General features: G+C 42.1%; 1 protein-coding gene across 14 annotated transcripts in view; it reads left to right on the plus strand.

Annotated features, from left to right (window-relative positions):
* The window catches only part of RBMS1 (RNA binding motif single stranded interacting protein 1), a gene marked incomplete at its 5' end in the record, with an annotated part of 228,193 nt that overhangs the window by 179,834 nt on the left and 29,778 nt on the right, over window positions 1–18,581 (plus strand). For all 14 annotated transcript variants that reach the window (XM_081095893.1, XM_081095882.1, XM_081095881.1 and 11 more), the window contains 2 exons: window positions 3,162–3,220; window positions 8,845–8,936. In XM_081095893.1, coding sequence (XP_080952019.1) covers window positions 3,162–3,220; window positions 8,845–8,936 — 151 coding nt within the window. The remainder of the gene's footprint in view (window positions 1–3,161; window positions 3,221–8,844; window positions 8,937–18,581) is intronic.

Consider the following 18,581-nt stretch of genomic DNA (forward strand, 5'->3'; position numbering starts at 1 on the left):
GAAAATAGTGGGCACGAGGTGATATTTAACTGGATATTTAATTATCTTAATAAGATATTCAGATATTTAAGTTAAAAGAGGAAGAGACAAAAACTGAAACTTCGATGGGACTTTCTTTCTTTTTGCAAATATGGAACGCTTCACTTGCGCAGGGGCCATGCCAACCTTACCTGTATCCTTCCAGTTTTAGTATACGTGCTGCCGAAGGGAGCACGCACTTGGATGGTATTTGAAAAATATCGGAGGAGGGGTGGTGGTTAGTAAGGAAAAATTGACATTGTCCACAAAGATGTGTTCATTACAACCTTGTCGTTGTATGAATTTCCTAGGATTAGGAAGGGTTGAGGACTGAAATAGGAAACATGATGAAAGTATTTGGTTAAGGAGGGAGAGGAGGAAGCTGAATGAACCAAGAACCACTGAAAGAAGGCCCAGAGGTGAGTGAGGTCCCAGAAGAAGGCAGAGGCAGAGAAAGGTACTGGTCCCTTAGATGTGGAAGTGAAGAGTAATGTCAAATGTAGCACAGAGATCAGAGAACCCAAACCAGAAGGGAGTGGCATGGATTGCGCATCAGTGCTCCCAAGGGTCCTTTCTCTTCTGCCCACATTCCCTTCTTCCATGTCTTCATCTTTTCCATTGTTAGTGGGTAGAGCAGAACCAGAAGATAGAAGGCCAGCCTCTGACCTTCTCTAAATTTCTTTTTGTTTGGTTCACAAAAGACCATGTATTCTGCAACCTCAAGTGAAGTCTCTTAATCTCTGTGATTCTCAAACCCCTTATCCTAAATTGGAGTTATACCAACCTTCTTCCTTACTTCTGGAAAGGTAAAAGGCAAGGACACAATCTGAGAACATTTTAGCTAAAGCTTGTACAAGTGACAGAATGCAGGTAAATATTAAGCATGTCAGTAACCTAGGGCGATAAATGATTGCTAAAAGGTGGCCTTTAAATCATGTGGGGGTTTTTCTGGTTTGCAGATTTTTTTAAATTATTTTTTTGTAAGCTCAGTGACCTGTGTTAAGGTTGTTATTAATACTCAGAATCTCTACGGGGAATTAAAGGTGTTTGTGCAGCATTATGCCCCTTAGATGTAATTGTCATTTGAACCTTAAATTACCTTTACTTTCATGCCTACTTAGTAATCATTTGATTACATGACTACACAGAGTGAAATTTAACTGAGGGAGAGAGGTGGCTCAAGCCACTTGTTTTGTCTAGATAAATGAATTTCAGCTTCTTCTGTGCATGAAATAGGAACCTACAACACTCAAAATGCTTTAAAATGCTTTACACAGATACTTTTTATTTTCTAAAACTTTTAGGAGTCTTTTTAATCCTCAAAATCAATCATGAGAAAGCAATATTAGAGAAAATGTGAAACTCTTAAAGTTTATATAAAGAGAAGTAAAATTTTGGAATTTACCCTGTATAAATGAGGAAGTGAGTCTCAGATACATGAAGTAAATTATGTACATTATCCAAAGTCCCAATAACTTTTAAGAACTATTTTTAAAGCTTTCTTTTCTCAGTTTCTAGAAGACAAACATAGGTAGCAATGCTTTACATTGTGGTCTGGTCACTGAAAGAGTGTAGAATTAGTACATACATTTCAACAATACTACCATTTCATTTTCAGTAGCAGTGGACTAAATTTTACTGTTCTGAGTTTTTTCCTTCTCTCCCCCAACTTCCATTTTACATTAATGAATTTGAACACATTCTCATAAGAAAACCTTATACAATTAATGCTTAATTTCTCATCCATTGTTTTCTATTCTTGTCCATTTCTTGCATGCATACAATGCATGTTAACGATATATTATTATTACTGAGTTAAAAGAAACGTGAATAAACTATTTATGAATAGTTATCAAAATCTTAGGTATAAAAAGAGCTGTGTTAAATTCATCAAATGTGTTAAACACATGCAAACACACCTTTCTGTGATGATCTAGAGCTGTGTAGTGCTGTTTGCAAAACCTAAATGAATGGGTACAGTGCAGGCATTTTCCCCTCATGATCAGTTTTAAAGGTTGTGTGGATCATAGTATTTTCCTTTAATAATTCAGTAGCCTTGCATTAGGCTTTGTATTTGACCACAGACATATTAGTGTTACTAGAACAATTTGTATGTTTGTTTGTTTGTTCATTTGTTTATTTTAGAGGGGGGGGAAGAAAGAAAGAGAGAGAAAACATCCATGTGAGCCCTAGCCAGTTTTGCTCAGTAGTTAGAGCAGGGGTCCTCAAACTACGGCCCGCGGGCCACCTGCAAATACAAATATTGTATTTGTTCCCGTTTTGTTTTTTTACTTCAAAATAAGATATGTGCAGTGTGCATAGGAGGAATTTGTTCATAGTTTTTTGTTGTTTTTTTTTGAACTATAGTCCGGCCCTCCAACGGTCTGAGGGACAGTGAACTGGCCACCTGTTTAAAAATTTTGAGGACCCCTGAGTTAGAGTGTCAGCCTCCAGACTGAAGGGTCCTGGTTTCCTTTCTGGTCAAGGGTATCTATCTGGGTTGCAGGCTCAATCCCTGGCCCCAGTTTGGTTGGGTGCATGTGGGAGGCAACCAATGGATGTGTCTCTCTCACAACAATGTGTGTGTGTGTGTGTGTGTGTATCTCTCTTCCCACCTCCCTTCCATTTTCTCTAAAAATTGAATGGAAAACATATCCTCAGGTGAGGATTAACAAAAAATTTAAAAACATCAATGTGATGCGAGAGAAACATTGATTGGTTGCCCCTTATAGGCACCATGACCGGAGCTTAAACCTCCAACCTGGGTATGTACCCTGACCAGGAATCAAACCCACAACTTTTTGGTGTATGGGACGACACTCCAACCAACTGAGCCACCTAGCCAGGACAGAAATTATTATTTATAGAGCTTACAGTCCACTTTTTAAAAAAATCTCAGGATTGTTAGGTAAGTACCTCACTCCTCAAAGCGAAACATCAAACTATAATCCAAAGATTCTAGTGGGAGGACTAGCCAATCCCTTTTTTAACTTCAGTTTTGAGTTTAGGATTCTCATTTCCTGTCCCCTAGTAAAGAACGTTTTGTACTTTGAAATTTGCTGATGTTTAAAAAGTATGTGTGTTCTCTGGACATTAATAAGGGTTCCTTGATTATAACTTTTCCCCCCCTTTTTGTCTTTTAGATATGGGAAAATAGTCTCCACGAAGGCAATTTTGGATAAGACAACGAACAAATGCAAAGGTGTGTCTCCTTAGCTGATGATTTGCTCAGCCGTAGCTTTAGAAAAATGATGGATTTGTAAATCTGATCTTTGGTTTCATAAACTACCTCCATTTTATTAAAAACCAAATCTTACATGTCACCCAGTTTCCGTCTTGCACAATGTCTGCATATTGCTTACGTTTGTCCCTGGTCGAGTTTTGGCTGGAAACCCAGCAGCAGCTAGCAGTTTGCCAGAATCCCAAATTTGACGCCAGTGGAGTTAACTTGCAAAATACTGGTTGGCATTTAGCCCCTGCTCTTAAAAGGAGAGTGGAGTTAGAAAATAGCTTTCTTTTGCTGAGCCTGAGGAGATTAGAGCTGCTCACTGAAGCCCACTGGACTGGACTAAAGAACTGAAAAGATTACATATTGTGAAAATTGGCTCCATTAATTAGAATAGAGTAGTTTTAAGCAGTACTTAATTACATGTTTCAATACTCCCAATTGTTCTCTGCTGAATGCCTGTTGACAATATTGGCAGCAGGGAGGAGAAAACCATTTTCACTGACCAAACTGTAATAAGGAGGGGAGGTCATACGCCCCTTTGAAATATGCTGCTGCATTAATTTGATGCACTGACCTTCAGTTTTCTGTGTAATTAGGATGAGCTCATCCAGCCTCATGAGCTGGAAGAGGCGTCTACAGTAGGCAGCCCTGATGTTTCGTGGTTCTGACTTTTAATGATCCAGCATCTTAACAATAGGCATGTGATTTCTAGGAAAGGGGAAGAATGGAGTCAGCTGACTTTGAGTCTAACTACTGACCCCATGAATGAAATCAGGTTGACAGGAATAGGCAGAGAAGGCAAATCTTCGAGTTAATTAGACCCCAGTTTTTTCAAGGAGTGGTGACTGCTGTGGCTTAGCACAATTTGAAAAAAGGCAAAGAATGTAAATGAACCCTATGGCAGGGCCTGGCCTTAGAAGCCAGCCATTTCCTTTAATCTAGGCTTGAAGTGGTTCATTGTATTTCCGTCTCTTCTTCGAAGCTCTTAAATTTAAAGGAGCTATTGTTACAAGTATCTAAGCCCATGTTTAATCAACATGGCCCATTAAGGCAGTTTTGCCCTGAGACAGTGAATAGAGCTGCTTTAAGTAGAGTGGTACTCAATAAGTTTTTTAATTTAGAGAGCTAAATTCTAAATTGAAATGTTTACATTGAATTGCCAAAATTAGTCTTATTTAACATATTTGTCAATGATTTGGGAGAGCAGGGACACGGGAAAAAATCTTTGCATTTTATAAAGAAAAATGGACTGTTGTATGTAAAACAGGAAGCTGATCTCAAAAATGAGTTTCAAACCAGGAGGAAAATCATAGTAGACAAGTGGCTTTAGAGATTTTTATAGTCTACCCTACCTTTTCACCCATGGAAGGAAGGAAGGGAGGGAGGGAGGGAGTTTTACAGTGTGTTAAAAGCAGAGCTGCCCTGGATAAGTGAGGGACAGGACCCAGAGGCCTCCCTGGTTGAATTCTCCAGCACAGCCTACACTGAAGACTACTATATACACTCTTCTCCAATGAGAACCTCTTCCATAGAACCCAAAATTCCCCCAAATGCTCAACACAGCCTGGAAAAGGTATGACTAAAAAAATACTAATGCTAAATCTAACATATTGTCATAATACAAATCCATAACCGTTGGAAAGACAAGTGGAGAGATTTGTGGTGCTTTGAAATAAGGGTAGGAATAATTCAGAGCTGATTTTTATACAACGTGTATTGAAACCTTTGAGATACTGCCTTGGGGGGTGGGGGTTATGGAGAGGGGGGGGTGATAGAAACTGTTCAGGACTATGTCTCACACAGGCTTCACGAATAGATGTCAACAGGTACCTGTTGGGATGGTGGGTCAGTGAGAGAGTAAGCCAGAGGAGAGAGAGTAAGCCAGAATTCGTCCTGGGAAGGATGGATCAGGACAGCATGAGATTTTGTCATGCTACTCAGAACAGTTTGAATCTTATGAATTGCTTATTTCTGGAATTTTACATTTAATGTTTATGGACCATGGTTAACCATGTTTAACGAAACACGCAGATAAAGCGAAAGCGCAGATAAAGGGGGCCTGCTATATATATGGCACATTCAGGAGCCTCCTAAAAAAACTTCCAAAGGATTGATTGATCCGGACACTGATTGATTATTAATGCTTACAGAGTTGCATATAAGATCGGAATACACATACACACACATTCACACGTAGAAACGGTTCATACCAAAGGAAAAATAGAGCTCAGAGCAGGAAACATACGGTTACTACAGAAATGGCTCTGTGTTTCCTAGATGCCAAAGCAAAAATAGAAAACATAGCTATTCCCATGGCGCAGTCAATGAGACCCATAGAACCTGCGTAAATCAGAGTTATATGACTGTAGTTGACTTGACAGTGACATAAGAGAAATGGAAAGCATTAGGTTGCATGCTTACCTTTTCTATATGTGTTCAGCTCATATTTATGAAACAATTGGAATGTGGCTGGAAAGACCAAAAAAAGGATGTAAACAATTAAATAAAATGCAACCATTATAGGTTTTCCTAATAAGAAAATAACAGATGAAGGAATACTAATAGTAGCTGAGAGGATAATAATTTTAACTACAATAACATCAAAATTGAGATCTTTCGTTTAGCATAATTTAATGACAACAGCAAAATTGGGGAAAGGACGACTTAAATATCCATCAGCAGGAGTTACATCATTTCAGTGAAGTGGAGTGTTCATTTATGACTTGCTTACATTGTGTCTGGTAATAAAATATGTACACAAGTTAGAGAGAGAGGGTGTGTGTCTACTGAGAGGGTTGCACTAACAGCAGATTTCTAGAAAACACCCAAAATACCTTTAACCTGATTACTAATTGGGCAGTTGAGGAACATTCTCTGCTTTTACTGGGATCAGCCTCCTTTTATTTCCAACCTGGCTGTTTCTCCACTTCTAAGTCAAAATAAGCCTTATTTCAGTTCCATTCCAAGTAATAGAAGTTGTTGCTTATTTCAGCTTTAACACTCATCTCTCCTAAAACATTTATTTCTATAACAGATAGTCTCCTATATTTCATTACAACTTACTTGGTTACCAGGCAATATTTTTGGTACTAATATTGCACACTGGCCTTCGAACTATTTCCGAGCTTTTTGGTACTAATATTGCACACTGGCCTTCAAACTATTTCCAAGCTTTCTGTTTGGTCTTGTTATAAATTTTTATATATATATATATACACACACACATATATATATACACACACACACGCACACACACACATATCTGTTATAATATCTATACTAATAAAAGGGTAATATGCTAATTAGACCAGATATCTTCTGGACAAAGCCACAGTGGTGGGGGCCAAGGCAGAGGCAGTTAGGGGCGATCAAGCTGGCAGGGTAGAGCAGTTAGAGGGCGATCAGGCCAGCAGGGGGAGCAGTTAGAGGGCGATCAGGCCAGCAGGGGAGCAATTAGGGGGCGATCAGGTCGTCAGGGGAGCAGTTAGGGGGTGATCAGGCAGGCAGGCAGAGGCAGTTAGGGGCAAGCAGGCAGGCAGGCAGGCAGGCGAGCGGTTAGGAGCCAGCGATTCTGGATTGCAAGAGGGATATCCTGGATTGGAGAGGGTGCAGGCCAGGCGGAGGGACACACACACACACACCCTCGCCTCCCCATGCACAACTTTTGTGCGCCGGGCCCCTCTCTCTCTCTCTCTCTCTCTCTCTCTCTCTCTCTCTTCATATATATATATGGAAGCCTAAGCAACCGTTAAAATGGAATGACCAAAACGACTGGTCGCTATGATGCATACTGACCACCAGGGGGCAGATGCTCAATGCAGGAGCTGTCCCCTGGTGGTCAGTGCACTCCCACAGGGTGAGCGCTGCTCAGCCAGAAGCTGGACTCACAGCTAGCGAGGGCAACTGCAGCAGCGGGAGCCTCTCCCGACTCCACGGCAGCACTACCAAGCAGTGGCAGCAGGTACAGTGCGTGGGGAAGCATGAGCAGCACGGTGCCTGGCCCCAGTTCGGGCTCCTCCCTGGCTGCCTGCTGCTTGACAAATTGCTATATCCCTTGGGGGATGTCCGACTGCTGGTTTAGGCCTGATCCCCACAGGCCAGGCTAGGATCAGGCCTAAACTGGCAGTCAGACATCCCCCAAGGAGTCCCAGTTTGTGAGAGGGTGCAGGCCAGGATGAGGGGACTCCTCCCCCACCCCCCTCCACCCCCACCCCCAGTGCACAAATTTCATGCACCAGGACTCTAGTCTATAAATAAATGATAGGACTGGCCCCTCTTCTATGCAATCTCCAAACAGTGTTTTCCTTTTACAAAATATTCTTATCATTTAAAATTAATTTAAGCCCTGACCAGGTAGCTCAGTTGATTAGAGCATCATCCCAATATGCCAAGGTTTTGGGTTCAATCCCCAGTCAGGGCACACACAAGAATCAACCAATGAAGGCATAGATAAGTGGGACAAATCAAGGTTTCTCTCTCCCCCCTCTCTCTCTTCTTTAAAATAAAATTGATTTAATAATAGGTTTGAGTTTCTAGAAAATCTCTGTCGGTGTTTTTGCCTGGTACCCTGATCTTTTAAACAGTATGTTAAATATAATTTAACCTTTTCTCAATAACTTAAGAGTTCCCACTGTGAAAAATCAGTGATTGCCTATTTTAATACAGTGATGCTCATAGGAGTGGTTGATTCAGGAACTATGGCTCTTAAGCAGCATAAATCCTGTTTTTGTTTAATTTTCCTTTTTTATTGCTTTTTACTAAATTTCACTGATAAATACCATCCGTGTGTTTACTTTATAGTAGTCCTACCCTCAGCCCAACCCCTTTTTTCTCTAATTTCCTGGTTTTGATTTATTGTGGCCAGGGAAAAGAGCTGACCAGCTTGTTAAAAATGTTTATAAAGCTTTGGATAAATGAGCTTTGAACCAGGGCTTTTCTTAGGAGAGTATTTGATTATTTGTTTATTTTGTTCTTAGACTTTAGGAAATGAAACAGGAAAACAGCTAGTTTGGGGTATCCAGAGGCATGTTTTCCTCCTTTTCTTTATTTTGAAGGGAGATCATGATGAGCTGTATTTTAGGTAAACAAGTAATGACATTTTTCACCAAGTACTAAAAATTAGATTATTTTATATTTGGGTGTTTAATGGTTGTATTCAATTTCTTTGAAAAATAAAGTTTAGTCTACAGAATAAACACAATTTTATTTCGGTCCTCTATAAGCTCCATAGATGGCGTCATCTTTCTTACCAAATCATTAAAAATGCTGTTTCTCTGAAGTTGATTTTTTTTTCTCTTTTAACTTTGATTGGTAACTTAGATGTCATTTTTGTCAGTAAATATAGGACACCTGAAAAAAAGATCTGGAAAGGAGAAAAGCTGGTTCTTTACTTTGAAGGGAAACTTACCTGACCGTGGTAGACACCAGGGAAGGCCACCTGAGGAGGATGCCTGCTGTCTTGCGGCTCTTGAAACCCGTCAGGTCGTCATGGTTTTCATTTTTTGTTGCCTGCATCAGAAACCAAATGGAGTCATTCTTTCCCTCTTCACATAATCATACAATAATGGCTTAAACACAAAGTATGTTTTGCATTTCAGGTTATGGTTTTGTTGACTTTGACAGTCCAGCCGCTGCTCAGAAAGCTGTGTCCGCCCTGAAGGCTAGTGGGGTTCAAGCTCAAATGGCAAAGGTGAGTTGAGAGCCAGCTATCACTTCTCTGGTCCCTGACTTTGGTTCTGAGGCTGATACATTGCTTTTCCTATGACCATTCACATTTCTCCCCTCCATCCCCACCAGCCATGGTTACTTCTGGACACTTGTCCCATAACTCCACATCTTCAATAGTAGTTTTATGCAGTGTAAGCTGTAGTTGCTGTTTTGAATCTGTACAAAAGTCAGTCATTTTTAGACATTGGTTATTTGTGAGATACAAATCTACTCTTATCTATATGACTATTATTGTTGAAGTGATGTTTATGCCCTCATCTTTCTCGCCTGCATGTAAGCTTAGGTTATATCATACCTGGCAGCTATAGTGCACTTATTAAGACATTCACATAATTATGTATTTTCCCCCCATTTGTGGTCCTGGAATTGTTTTGGAAAATGTTTTCAAGCCCGAAACTCAGCAGTTTGATATTTTGTACATTCTTTTCAAAAGGTCAGTAATTTTATATTATCTGGCTTCTTGAAGTACAGAGGAAAGGAGCTGTGTGCTGTCCTCTGCTACTGCAGACTAGTAGCCTGTGACCATTCCCCAAGGAGCAGTCAGATTTCCATAAGGAGAGAGGATTTATGGATGTTCAGGGACTCTGGTAAAGTGATGAGTTACCTGAGAAGAACATAGATATTGAAGGACATATCTACAGCTACCAGGCTAGAGCATCACATTGACTAAAGGAAGCAACATAAATAAAGATTTTGGGAATTAGTGAAAGGTCTCACCTTTCTAAAGTACTCCTTGACACTTAATGTTTGTAAAACTTGGGATTGAGTTGGACTTATTTTGTGTTTTCTTGAACTCCAGAGTAGGTAGGTAGACAGAAACTATAAATAGTAAGCATCATGTTTTTCAGATTACAGTGGGGCCTTGACTAACGAGTGTCCCGACTAACGAGTTTTTCGAGATATGAGCCCTCTCTCGGCCGATTTTTTACTTTGAGTTGCAAGCTAAAATTCAGGTTATGAGCCAGCTTCAGATATCCCACCGCTAGTTGGCCCAGGGAATGTCACAGTGAACGCCACAACATCAGCCCAGCATCACGTGTCTCACTCGTTCACTTTATGATTTGACATATGAGTAATTTGAGTTACGAGCTCCGTCACTGAACGAATTAAACTCGTAAGTCAAGGCCCCACTGTATTTGTTTATAACATAGAGCAGTTTCCTTGACATTGTTGAAAGATGAGGATTATGAGGCTTTTGATCATTTAATTGTGAAGATGCAGTACCTGTACTGTATAATCATGTAGAATGTTTAATTTTTCCTCTACTTTGTCATTTTAATTCACACCATAAAGCCTCTGTTTCCTCCTTTCATAGATAAAATCCAGGGCAGGTTCCAGGACTTTTCTGGCCACTCTCATGATTTTAAAAAGTCCTATCAGTTGTTTCATTCATTTCAGGTCTTTCTGATTAATTTTTTGGTAGGACGCTTCTTGATTTCTTTCATATACAAACTTCATGGAACATAATGAACTTTCAATACATTTTCATCTGTTTCTGTATGTAGTTATACCAAGCTCAATACAACATTTTAAATAAGATGTTGTAAGGAGAAAGTCTCAAGTTACATTCCAAACACAGTTTGTAAAGTGCCAAAATCATATGTAGGTGTTTTGAAACTGCTGAGTCAGCTGAAGGTATGTGTGTCTTGGATGTTGCTGTTTCTAAAAGAAATCACATTTTGCAAAGCAATTGATTGCTCAGGAAGCAATGTTTTAAAGGTTGACCTCCCAACATAACCATTTTTTATGTGTGTGTGTATACACACTCAGAGAGAGAGATTTACAAATGTAATTAGTTACATTTTAGGAAATAGGAAAACAAAAAAGTAAATAGTTATATTTTAGGAAATTGGGGGTTGTAATTAATGTATTATGCATTATAATTTTTTTACCTATTTGAAATCACGGGTTTCTAGTTAACCTTTGATGTTGAATGTCTGATTTTCAAGAACACATTACTGATGTTAAATGTATGCTGCCTGTAACTTACTGTCCAGTCCTGTTTATTTGACAAAATTTGGGGTATCGTATAATGGTAACACTTCTCCCTTCCCCCAGCTAAGGTCTGCTCAAAGCAGTAAGCCTATAGTGGAATGGGATATGGTCAGTTTCTTTCCTATTTCCCAAACCTGTGTTTTTCCCACTCTTCCGTTAGCTCACTGGCTATGGTTTAATATATGGCAATGTGACTTTTAAAAACCTTACAGTATCCTGATTAATTCGCTAGAGAGCCATGGGCAGTGATGGGACCCATACCCAATCCAGTGTGGAGCAGTAGTAGCAGATGAGAAGGCTTCCTGACCTGACAGTGATGTCATCTGGTGTTGAATTCTCTGGCCAGACAGAGAACCTCTCCAGAGCATCCCACCCTCAAAACTGCAGGAGTTCTTCAGAGATCTTTCACCACCATCACTATCCCAATTGATCTTTTCTCTCTGGTCCCCTGAAGCTAGAGAATACATGTCCTCAGGCTGCTGGCCTCAGCTCCAATACTGTAAGGGTCTGTCTTCAGCCCCTTTCTCCTGGGACCTCCTCACCCTTCATGGCAGCCTTCTTGGGAGGTTCTGACACAACGCTGGGCCAACGCCACCTTGCATGCCCACATCTGAACGACATTTTTGCCAGCTATCCAGAGGAGAGTAGTTACTTCCCAGCAACATTTATTAGGGCCCTTCAACCAGCCTCTTAGATCCCTCACGTTCAGGTCGGACATTGACCCTCCAGGTCCCACAGAACACAGTTCAAGTCCCCTGGTGGTCTGTTGAAGCCCCTCTTGTTTGAATGGTGGTGATAGGAAGCAGCCCCCGGGGTGAGACTCAGGCCATTACTGTGTTTTTCTCCACAGCTGTATTCATTCGCAGCCTCTCCAGCCCCTCAGAGACAGACAGGAGGTGGGTGGTCAGCCAGAAGTCCCAAGCCAGTTCTCGGCCAGCTCTAGGCAGACTCTCTTTAGGTGGTCTGGTTTCTCACTGAATATGGGAGTGCCCGACACCTACTGTGATGTGTCCTCTGCTGAAACAGAGAGGGGCCTATTTAACAACCAGCTACAAATGTAGAGGCCTTATTTAGACTACACTTACCTATGCATCTTTTCAGTGTCTGTGCTGTTAAGCACCATAGTTTATTAAATATACTCTGTTTTGAAGAAGTCTTTACAGTGCAGTTAGTCAAAACTGGACTGGATGTAATGGACATCAACCGTGTACTTTGAATGCCAGCTTTCCTGTGAGTTGATAATGGGCACTGTTCAAAGACCTGCTTAGGAGGCTTGGTACTGTTAATAGGCTAGAAAAATGATCCTTTCCCCCGTCATCTGTAGGGAAAGAACCATACACAGGTTCAGAACCACTGGCTGTGTGCCAACATTCTGCACCTTATGAATTTCTTCAGGTCTTTGTAGGATGACTGAGTTTCCTGGATCAGATTTCTCTGGTATTATATCATCAAAGTTACAAAAGCTATTTTAAATGCTAGAGAGTCCATTGATCTATACCGTTGAACCATGGATTTAAGTATTTGGAGTTAACTTAGCCCCTTCATGTTGCCTGGGTAAAGGAACACCTGCTACGCACTTTTTTGGAGACATTTTTTAAAAGAAGTTTAGGGTTGGGTAATAAGGGGCCCATCACTGTCCACTTTCCTTTATCGAATTGATCAGGATGCTATAAGGTGTTGAAAATTCACAGTCCCATGTATTAAAGGTTTGTTTTGTTACCTAATCAGGAAAAAATTAAGAGGCATTCTACTAGAGCAGTGATGGCGAACCTATGACACACATGTCAGAAGTGACACACAAACTCATTTTTTTGGTTGATTTTTCTTTGTTAAATGGCATTTAAATATATAAAGTAAATATCAAAAATATAAGTCTTTGTTTTACTATGGTTGCAAATATCAAAAAATTTCTGTATGTGACACGGCACCATAGTTAAGCCGAGCTCAAAAGGTTCACCATCACTGTACTAGAGTCATCCAGGGGGTAAGAGAGAATATATTGTTTGACACATTGGCTACCTGGGTGGAAAAACGACTCAACACACACAATAAACTGAATTGCAAAACTGCCAATAAAGAGCATTAAACAGCCTGGCCTGTGTGGCTCAGTGGTTGAGCGTCAACCCTTGCATCAAGAGGTCACAGGTTCAATTCCCAGCAAGGGCACATGCCCAGTTCGAGGGCTTGAGCCCCAGTAGGGGGTGTGCAGGAGGCAGCTGATCAGTGTTTCTATCTCTCCCTCTTTTTCTCTTTCTAAAAGAAAAAAATCAATGAGAATATACTTTTTTAAAAAGAAAACATTAGACAACAGTGACTATTTTTACATGTTTTAATTTCCAGTGCCTTATTTGGTACCTGGCATATGGTAACTATTGAATGATGGTTATGTTCTTAATCAAAAAAGCCAATTAAGTGAGAGGAAAATTTTCTTTTTAGGATGGGCAAATATCCAGAATTAAAAATGGGACATTTAGAAATAATAAAATGATCTCTGTCCATCAAGTACCTGATGATACTTATCAAAAGGTTTTCTCAAAGTCTCAAGGCCAATCCTGTTTGTGTTACACTTGGCGTTTATTTTAAGTGCATGCATTGTAAAAATAAAACACTTGAAATCTATGAAAAGAAGAGAAAAACTCAGATAATGAGCTAAAAGGACATAAAACTCAAATCAGCATTAGTGATATCTGTTAGTAGAATGACTTGTACAGGCCTTTCAGCAGTGCCTCTTAAGGCGGGCTTGGAGTCAGCAGATCATCATATGTAATATGGCTGGTGGTAACCTTGCATTCCTCCCCGCCCCCCACCCCGCCTCACCCCCCCTAGTAAATAGGCAGTTAAAAGAGCAGGAGTTGAATTCCCCTTCCTCACTGAGGCCTACCATGCTTCAGGCAGTTTGCATTCACAAGCCCGTGAGCAGCAAGCAATCTGCTGGTTGGTGAACCTATTCAGTACAAGAGAAAACAGATGTCTGGTCTTCCTGCCAAGTCCCCTTCTTGCATTTTAGGAACCATTCCACACGCACAGGGAGGTTTTTGTTAATTTCTTTCAGATGATGACTGAGTGCCTTACACCACGCGGGACGTCCGAGTCCTGCTTTTCTACTCAAATGAACATTAGTAGCCATTTATCCCTCTCATGGCCAATGTGGGATCCAGTTTTCTACTTGTTAGAGAAGCCATTGAACCCTTTTCATGGACATAAAGAGGCCTGTTGGCCCCATTTTTATGTCTGGCCACCCATAATTTATAGAAGAATTGTTTTTTCAGACCTAGCATTGATGCAATAAAACAGTTATGGTTGTCACTGATTTTAAGGAAACTAAATTACCCTCATTCAAGAACAACCCCCTACTTCCTACAAATATTATATGTTTTGTTCCTGTGAATGGAGGGTAATTGGAATGCATGGACACTTTGAGGGTTAGATATTTCTGTGGCCAATGCTGCCAGCTTGGAATTTTATATTGTGTGTGTGTTTTTTAATTACTGCGACAGTGTGGTCACTAAATGACATTAGTTCTAAGGGTCATCCCAGGTGAAAAACCTAATTGAGTTGTTGCTATTGAAAACAAATACATTAAAATCATAGAAAATATTTATTTGTGTTTATTCTATCTCACTATTTATCAAAGAATGGGTTAAGAACTCAGTTTCTTTCTGGATTCTGATTTTAGTGCTTATTTCTTTCTTCATTGGTAAGCTTTCAAGGTGAATCAAGATTTAAAAAATATTTTTTAAAAATATTTTAATAATAGAAGCAACTCTAAAACAGATGTAGAAAATAGTACCTACATTGTCAGCCCTTTTAACAAACTTCACATATGACAAATTCTATGAAATTCTTAAATATTAGTCATTTATGTTTTTATGATTATAACTTAAAATGAAAACCCACAATATTTTTTATATAGATTTCTTATGTAACATATTTTTATGCCATATCTTTGCCCAAGGCGTGTTTTAATGCTCTTTAATTATGGGGTTCCCAGCTGTATTCTAAATCTGACTAAGCATGATTCAGAAATCTTTCTAATTAGATAGGTTTAATCGTATTAATCTCTGCCTCCAAATGCTCCACATTTTCAGGGTGTGGCTTTCTAACTGCAGTATGTGCTCGGCAGTTCCTCCTTCCTCCTACTCCCCCCTCACCCACTGAAGTACATGAAATCACAGGATAAACATGGCTTATCTCCCTGGAGTATGAGTATTACTTAAAAGTATTAGGACAGAAATATTGTTTCTATATTAAAACAAACTTGAATAGTTAAGGGGTAGATTGCAAAATTGGCTCCCCCTGCCCCCCTCCTTTTTTTAGATAAAGCACAAGGCTTCAAAGAAAATGTGCAGTTCTTACAAAGCTACTTTGGCCCTTGTCTGCATACTCCTCAGGATACATAGTCACTCTCCCTGTTGATAGCATTGCTTCAGTGGACACGTTTAAGTAGCAGTGCCTGATGAAATAAAGTCAAACTCCTTAGGTAGCCTTTCCCAATCGGGTTTCAGCCTCATGACTTCTGCCTGTTTCTCAAATTTCAGCTCAGAGTCATGCCCTCTGAAAAGTCTTCCCTAATCTTCCTAAGACAAGGTCCCCATCTGTCTTCCGCTGTCATTTGTACACATCTGTATTGTGGTGTTCATTACCTGTGTTTTTATCCCCTCGACTTAACTGCTGGGCGACAGGACTGGAGTCAGAGTTTATGATGAGTCTGGGTTGTGTGGATGCACTGTCAGTGTGAATTAGCAGTATTAGGCTACAAGGCCCCTACATACCCACCTTCAGACAGAAAGGACGGACCCCTTCTATGTTGGCCAATTAAAGACCAGACTTCCATAGGAACAAACACTGTCTATAGCACTGTGGATTTGGGAGGTCAGAACCCACATGAAATGGCTAATCAAGGAGCTTTGTGATTAATTGGGTGAAGTTGGTGGGGAGAATTCTTTAAAAAGATAATCTGGCCACTGGGTAAAGCTAGCAATAAAACTACTGGTCCGCAATGTGTTAAAGAAATAGCATAAGCTTGCATAGTTCAGTGTGTAAAGGTACAATCTATATATATAAAAGCCTAAGCAACCAGCCGACTGGCCAACCAGCCAGTAGCTATGACACTCACTGACCACCAGGGGACAGTCACTCAATGCAAGAGCTGCCGAGCTGCGGTCACTTGGCAGCAGCGGTTCTTGGATGACGTATCTGGAACCAGAGAGGAGGGAGCCCCATTCCAGGGTACATCACCTGAGAACCGTCCTCTCGCAATCTGGGACCCCTCGGGGGATGTCGGAGAGTAGGTTTTGGCCAGATCCTTGCAGGCCAGGCTGAGGGACCTCTAGTTGGTTAATAAGGTCAAAGGAAACCTAGTTTAAAATTACGCCTGATTTAAAATTAAGGCTACCCTAATTTCACAATTGCAGATGTGAATTTTGACTTGGTAGGAAAATATTCCCATAGACATGGGTTTTTCCCCTGATGATTTGAACCTCATACTGTTAGTACATTTACATAGCAGTTACTGGTTCTCAGAAAATCTACTATACTAGAGGCCTGGTGCACGGAATTCATGCGGGGGTGGGGCGTGGGGGGGTGGGGCGGGGGGCGGGCAGGGGAGCCCCTCAGTCCGGCCTGCACTCTCTCCAATCCAGGACCCCTCGAGGGATGTCCGACTGCCAGTTTGTGCCCGCACTTTTAACAGATGACAGCTCCATTGTTGTTTCTTTCTTATGCTTAAACCCATTGGAATTAGTATGTATTCAAAGTGTGTATACATTTTGGGGGGACACCCTGTATATCTCTAGTCAACAATGAAAGGAACCAACAGCGGATTTGGAACCCCCAGACAAGGAACCTCGCTCACTTCCCACATGTCTCCCCACTTCACTTTCCACCTTCGTGGGCAGCAGGAGAATCAATGTTTTCTCTCATTAACTCAGAAAAGCACATCCTGTCACCCGCTGCCCGGCAGGAGTGCGCTAGGCCCCAAGCAAGCGAGGTTCAGTCAGGGCAGCCTTCGCTCATGGGTGCTGACACCCAAAGTGCACATTCCTCTTCTGCAGTCGCCCCGACTATCCCACTGTTTCACTGAGAGGATGGAACTCCTCACCTCCTCTGGGTTCCCCATCTTGAACACTGACCGAAGGCACCTCAGCGAGGGTCACCCACGCCCACCAGGTGTGTTTGTCCAACCTGTTCCTGCCTCAGCATCTGCATTAGCCCCACAGAGGTGATCTCCTCACTGCACTGGCCTCCACAGGAACAGGGCATCACCACTCTGCCCTCTCACTGTCATCTCACAGGTGCCCACCCCAGCACCCAGAACACCCAGATACTCTCCAAAGGACATGAGCATGCCGGAGGGGACACACACACATCCTGTGGGGGACATAGGCATGCTGGAGTTGATGGAAGTGTGGCAGAGGGATGAGGGGAGGGGGAAACTTGAACATGGTCCAGGACTGTTGTAGGCACGTGTGGGTGACAGCGTGCTGGGGGACATTTTCACGCCAGGGAGGAGGAGAGGGTGCACGTACCGGAAGCCTACGGCTGCGCAGATCCACAAACCCCCATGGCATGTCCAGGAGGACGTCAGTCTGGCCCGCCACAGTGGCTGTCCCTACGATCGCACACCTTCTGGGCCAGGAGGCGGGACTTGTGCAGCCACTCCTCGGCGCTGATGGCCTGCAGGCGCTACTTCAGCTTGGCCCACAGGCTCCGCTTAGTGCACTCATGGCTGCCGCCGCCACTGTGTGAGGAGTACAGGCTGCCCTCCGCCGGCCCGCCTCCCCTGTCCAGAGGCTCTCCATGGCCCACCGGCTCTCCACCTGCACTGCCCACTGCATGTCAGCGGCCGGCTGGGGCGTCCCACCCGAAGGAAGCCAAGCGTCCCGCCCGCTCCGGCCAGCTCTGTGGCCGCCGCCCAGAGGCAGGCCCTCAGCGGCCAGCCGGGGTGTCCCGCCCGCTCTGGCTGGCTCTGGCCCGACGCCTCCACCTTTGTGGCTATGGGCACCTCCATCTTTGTTGTCGAGTGATGGTTAATTTGCATATTACCCTTTTATTAGTATGGATATCTTTGGTTTTAGCTGATTCTACCTCAGCAAAGGAACGATAAATAGGAAATGACCTAATCATTGCTTCTTAAACTTGCACATGCAAATGAATCACCTGGAAATCTTGTTAAAATGCAGCGTTTGGTTATGTGGATTTGGGGTGAGGCCTGGGATTCTGCATTTCTATTATGCACACAGGTAATTGCATCCCTGCTGGCCCCTGGGTCCCTGTTTCAGTAGCAAGGACCTAGCAAACCCCCCCCCCCCCCCATCTGTTCTAGAGTTTCATTTTACCCAGATTCTAAAATCTGATCTGCCTAGAGTTTATCATTTTGTATGCCTTTGCGTTTTCTTTTTGTTGTTGTCATTCATTTCGGAGCTCTCCTTTTCCTGATGGTGATCACAGCTCAGAAGTAGTAAGGATTCTGCCATGGAGCAGAGGAGGGGATTTGAATGACTTGGTCCAGAATCCCACATGTGCCTCCGGATTGAATGATTAGCAGTAATCGCCTTCTGCGCAATAGTGGCCTGAAATGGACTCCTAAAAATAGGAGTAGAGCAGAGGCTGG

The sequence above is a fragment of the Myotis nattereri genome, assembly GCF_964212035.1.
Source record: "Myotis nattereri genome assembly, chromosome: 7".
NCBI lineage: Eukaryota > Metazoa > Chordata > Mammalia > Chiroptera > Vespertilionidae > Myotis > Myotis nattereri.